General features: G+C 38.8%; 1 protein-coding gene across 3 annotated transcripts in view; it reads left to right on the forward strand.

Annotated features, from left to right (window-relative positions):
- Positions 1–6,000, forward strand: part of pex7 (peroxisomal biogenesis factor 7) — a 64,529-nt gene extending 58,529 nt beyond the window's left edge. For all 3 annotated transcript variants that reach the window (XM_041976032.1, XM_041976034.1, XM_041976035.1), the window contains exon 11: positions 5,112–6,000. In XM_041976032.1, coding sequence (XP_041831966.1) covers positions 5,112–5,192 — 81 coding nt within the window. In that variant the 3' untranslated portion in view covers positions 5,193–6,000. The remainder of the gene's footprint in view (positions 1–5,111) is intronic.

Consider the following 6,000-nt stretch of genomic DNA (forward strand, 5'->3'; position numbering starts at 1 on the left):
CTCAGAGATTTTGGTTGATTATTTTGACCTAATAATTATTGAATTTATTCTAATTTTCTTCCATATAATTCTGAATATTTCAGTTTTTTGTTTACAAAATTTACATTGAGTATTTTAACCACATTCACATATCAGTTTAAAATTCTAGGAGGACAAAACCAACTAAAACCTGATTTCTGAATCTGTCCTGAGTGACATCCAATCAGATTTTTCTTTAATGATGGGATCGTGGGTCAGAATATTTTAAAATCCAAACAATAATCTCCTGTCATACATTTTACAAAAATTTTTCCAGATTAAACTTTTCAGTTATCGTGTCAAAACTTTAATGCTAACATGCAGCATGAAGAAAAAAACGTGGATTATATGTCTGCAGAAATTAAGGGGGCTGAGGACGGACCCCTGAGGTACTCCACAAAACCGATTTTTATCCAATTAAATGCAACATCTTTTCTGAAATACAAAATCAAAGAGAGTCAAACAGGCATTGTCCCTGTTAAAATATATGCTGATCTTCAAAGATTTAGAAAAACTAATGTGTGTTGTTTCTTTGACTTTTCTAGTGTTACATTTGAACTAAAACACTTTCAATCAACAGTAAAGTGATGAAAGGTTTCAGTCCAGCTGCATAATTCCCTCTGAGTCAGTGGAGAATGATGAAAGCTGGAGGATAAATTACTCAGAGCAGGGGTTTGATGCAAATGCAACCAGTCTTTTACGAGATGCAGCCTGTTACGTAGAGCAACCAGTCATCTCAAACCAGATAATAGAAGCTGATTCAGATGGAGCTCTTTGATGTGTCTTTAAGAGGAGATGGAGGGACGAGCATCTCATCTCAGTCGTCCATCTTTCTAGGGTCAACACTTCACCTGCTGCGACAAGACGGCACACGAGGCAGCATTATTTCAGTGTTTTTAACCAGCCTTTCTTCTACTTTCTGTCCTCCTTCACCACAAAAGAGTAGTTGTGAAGCAGCTTACATTACAAACTCTGCAAACTCACATCAGTCAGGGTATCCACGGATCCTTAAAAAGGTTAAAATTCGATATTTCAAAATGCTAATCCTTAAATCCAGAGTTTAAAGGACTGGAATTTCCATAGACTCAATACACAATATTTCTGGATTTAAAAAAAAATCTCTGTAAAGAATTTGGCATATTTCTAATTGGTGTTTTGTATTTTTGTATAAGAGATCAGAATTAGCCACACTGCCAGCATTTATTCTGTTCTGTTTTTGGGAGGGGGACTATTTTCAGGTATGCACATCAGCAGTTTTTATTTAATAAGCTAGTGGGTGTGTCAGTTATGGGAAAGTGAAAGTTTAATGTTAGCTGGATAGATAATCCCACATTTTTGAACATGGTTAACATGGTTTCCAGGCAACAGCTATGAGGTCTGCAGGCAGAGGGAATGTGGTGTCTGTACAGCATAACAAAACCAGTCCTACAGCATAATGAGGGAGTCAGAGATATTTTCTTAACTATGTTCCCAACTCTGATTACTAAAACTTTACATGTGGTAAACACAAAACAACCTACATGAGAAAATTTGGTTTGGCTTCTTACATCATTAAACTCCTTGTGGCTGATGTCAATAAGGCTGATGGGTATTTTTCTATCAAGAAATAAGTTACAACGAACTCAGTGTGAGGTTTTCAACATCGCGATGGGGAGAGACAGTGGTTCAGCACTCAGAGAGTATCTGGTGTCAACTCCAAAGTCTCAATCCCAGCGCAGCCTTTATATTATGCCGATTATGCAAATTACATGAATCAGTAGCGCAAGTCATTCAGAATGGAAAAACACAGCATTCATCATTTCATAACATTTAACAAGAAGAGCAGTTGTAGCCACATCCATTTTCTGCAGAACAGGCATTACACAAGTTTAAAAGAGGAACTTTAAGATGTCAACACTTCTGCTTACTTTAACAAAGGCCATCAATTATTTTGATGTTTGTGTTATTTTTCAGCACGTTCAGTTCCAATAAACATCTGGACAGAGCTAGTTGTAAGGTTTTAGAAACTTAGAAAACTTAGAAACTTTTCAAGCTTACATCACAAACTCTACAAGCTAACATCACAAACTCTACAAGCTAACATCACAAACTACAAGCTAACATCACAAACTCTACAAGCTTACATCACAAACTCTACAAGCTAACATCCCAAACTCTACAAGCTTACATCACAAACTCTACAAGCTAACATCACAAACTCTACAAGCTAACATCACAAACTCTACAAGCTAACATCCCAAACTCTACAAGCTTACATCACAAACTCTACAAGCTTACATCACAAACTCTACAAGCTAACATCACAAACTCTACAAGCTAACATCACAAACTCTACAAGCTAACATCACAAACTCTACAAGCTAACATCACAAACTCTACAAGCTAACATTAGAAACTTTACAAGCTAACATCACAAACTCTACAAGCTAACATCACAAACTACAAGCTAACATCACAACTCTACAAGCTTACATCACAAACTACAAGCTAACATCACAAACTCTACAAGCTAACATCACAAACTACAAGCTCACATCACAAACTCTACAAGCTTACATCACAAACTCTACAAGCTTACATCACAAACTACAAGCTAACATCACAAACTCTACAAGCTTACATCACAAACTACAAGCTAACATCACAAACTCTACAAGCTAACATCACAAACTACAAGCTAACATCACAAACTCTACAAGCTAACATCACAAACTACAAGCTAACATCACAAACTCTACAAGCTTACATCACAAACTCTACAAGCTAACATCCCAAACTCTACAAGCTTACATCACAAACTCTACAAGCTAACATCACAAACTACAAGCTAACATCACAAACTCTACAAGCTAACATCCCAAACTCTACAAGCTTACATCACAAACTCTACAAGCTAACATCACAAACTACAAGCTAACATCACAAACTCTACAAGCTAACATCATAAACTCTACAAGCTAACATTAGAAACTTTACAAGCTAACATCACAAACTCTACAAGCTTACATCACAAACTCTACAAGCTAACATTAGAAACTTTACAAGCTAACATCACAAACTCTACAAGCTAACATCACAATCTCTACAAGCTTACATCATAAACTCTACAAGCTAACATCACAAACTCTACAAGTTAACATTAGAAACTTTACAAGCTAACATTAGAAACTTTACAAGCTAACATCACAAACTCTACAAGCTAACATCACAAACTCTACAAGCTAACATCACAAACTCTACAAGCTAACATTAGAAACTTTACAAGCTAACATCACAAACTCTACAAGCTTACATCACAAACTCTACAAGCTAACATCACAAACTCTACAAGCTAACATTAGAAACTCTACAAACTCCAAGGACAGATATGATTCATGTTTTGCTTCAGGCAGTATGTGTATGTTTGCAGCATGCTAACTGAGCATTTATTCTTTATGACTTGAGGTTAATCATTCTGTCATAGTGGTTCAGAGCTGGTTCATTCACTCTGAATGTAATGTGTAAACATTTATTAGAAGTTAAAAAACAGGAGAGGAGGCTTGAGGCTCAGACCATACTGGAGGCTGTAGAAATGAAAGAAACCGTTTCTTGTGACTGTTCACAGTTTAAATCTGTTTATGGAGGAGATGTTGCAACAAAAACTGCTTTCATTCATTCCTAAAGATTTACTTCTCAAAACTGAGGTGTCTGCTGGTTGAAAAGCTTCTAGTTAAAAGATTTCGATGTGAATCTCATCTAAAAAAAAACTTTTAAAATGTTTTCTCCTCAGCGGTTCAGTGTAACAGTTAGTGGTGGTCAACCAGCTCATTGCACGTATGTGATGAATGTGGTCTTAATTTCTGGAAATTCCCCATATTTGTGCTGTTTTTAGTTGTTTTAATCATTCAAATCATGAAACTGATGAAAAAGGGAGAGTGTTCCCAGGATTTAAGGAAAAACATATAGGGAAAGGGGGTCATGCAAGTTCACCGAACCAGTCTACATGTGCTTTGTGGATATGGGGAAGGCACTTTACTGTATCCCCCAGGGGGCTCCTGTGGGGGGTGCTCTGGGAGTATGGAGTACTGGTCCCCCTTCTTCGAGCTGTCTGGTCCCTTTATGGACGATACCAGAGTTTGGTCCACATTTCTGCGAGTAAGTCAGATTTGTTTCCAGTGAGTGTTGGACTCCGCCAAGGGTACCATTTGTCATTCTGTTCAGAACTTTTATGGACAGATTTTCTAGCCAGGGTGTGGTTCCAGTTTGGTGGCCTCAGAATCGGGTTTTTGCTTTTTGCAGATGATGTGGTTCTGTTGGCTTCGCCGGGCCGTGATCTTTAGCTCTCGCTGAAGTGATTTACAGCTGAGTGTGAAGCGGCTGGAATGAGAATCAGCACCTTCAAATCTGAGACCATAGTCCCCAGCCGGAAAAGGGTGGAGTGTCTTCTCAGGGTAGGGAATGAAGTCTTGCCCGAAGCGAAGGGGTTCAAGTATCTCATAGTCTTGTTCACAAGTGAAGGAAGGATGGAGTGGGAAATCTACAGGTGGATTGGTGAACGTCTGCAGTGATGCGGACTCATGGTCGTGGTCGTGATCCGGTCCGTTAACCCAAAACACTCCCTGTAGACCAGCAGTATGGCTACTTTAGTCATAGATTGATAGAAAGTTGGCTAATGTGATCAGGTAAAAAAAATATAGTAAAATGTAGCTTTAACTAAAATGACTCTCAAAGTGTCTAAGTACAAAGTGTCTTTCTTGATCTTTTTGGCACAGATCTAAACCCATAGAGCTCTGCAGTGGTTTTATGACGGTCATGTGCTGGCAGAATTCAGCTTCGCTATGTGTGACTGTCATCCCGCCCATGTGCTGCTGTCTGTAGAAGGATTACGTCCAGAAGTTGCTGGATCATTGTCATGAGTAGATAACGATAGAAACAGCTCGGCCATTGTTCCTTTGAAGTGTTCTCTGTCTTATGATGAGCTATTTTTAAGAATGCTCCAAGTCTTAGATTTAATTCAGTGAAGGAAGAATCATGAGGAGCTGCTGGAAATGTGCAGAAAGGAGTTCCTGACGGGTTTCCACCTCTAACAGCTTGTTTGGTTGTGCTGTCTGCAGGTGGTGGACTGTTCCTGGGATGAGACGGTGAAGATCTACACACCTGCCTGCCTCTCTGCTGGAACACACACACATAATTAGCCTGCAACGATTGGCTGATTTATACCAGCTGTTTATGGTATAATTAACTGTGATTGTCTAACCTGTCGAATTCTGTCCACATCTTTAATGACAACCAGAACGAGTTCCGTCGTTACTGGAAACATCCAATGAGCTGGATGGTTAAAGCAAATTTTCCTTTTTGGGCAATTGGTTTTTTATTTTGGAGGTGAGAACCAGGGCTTGGTGGTCACCAAATCATCAAAATGGCCTCCAACGCCACCTGTACCTGATGCTCATCAGAGGAGACACAGCTTACCTCCACAGAAGAGAGGAAAGCACCGAACATGGTGCAGAGAAGAGAGACTGGTGAAAGAAATAAACAGATGGAGATGCTACAGCGGGACATCACTGCTAAATATTCTATAAAGCCACGGTAGCTTGTTTAGGCTAACGTAGCACAAGCTAATGATACAAGTTGGCCTTGGCACGCGCCACCAAATATCCAGACGTCCGTTCATGGAATATTCCAGCTGGAAGGCATTGTGCTGCCGCTTCTCCTCTTCCTCCATGTTTTCTGTAAAAACTGTCTCCAGAAATACTTCAGGTAAATTCACCTTTTAGGACAAACATGAAAGCTTCACCCTGAAATAGTTTATTGTGTTTTCATCAGACAGAAATGTGTTTTACTTTCTTCTCTCTATGAGAATAAATGTAAATGTTCTCTGAGCATCATTTTCATGTAATTCTGAACATGTTTAGTAGAAATCACTTGAACTTGTAAATGTTACAGATGATGATGATGATGATGATGATCTGTCTGCTTTAATAAATCTATAAAACTGTTTAA

The sequence above is a fragment of the Melanotaenia boesemani genome, chromosome 22, assembly GCF_017639745.1.
Source record: "Melanotaenia boesemani isolate fMelBoe1 chromosome 22, fMelBoe1.pri, whole genome shotgun sequence".
NCBI lineage: Eukaryota > Metazoa > Chordata > Actinopteri > Atheriniformes > Melanotaeniidae > Melanotaenia > Melanotaenia boesemani.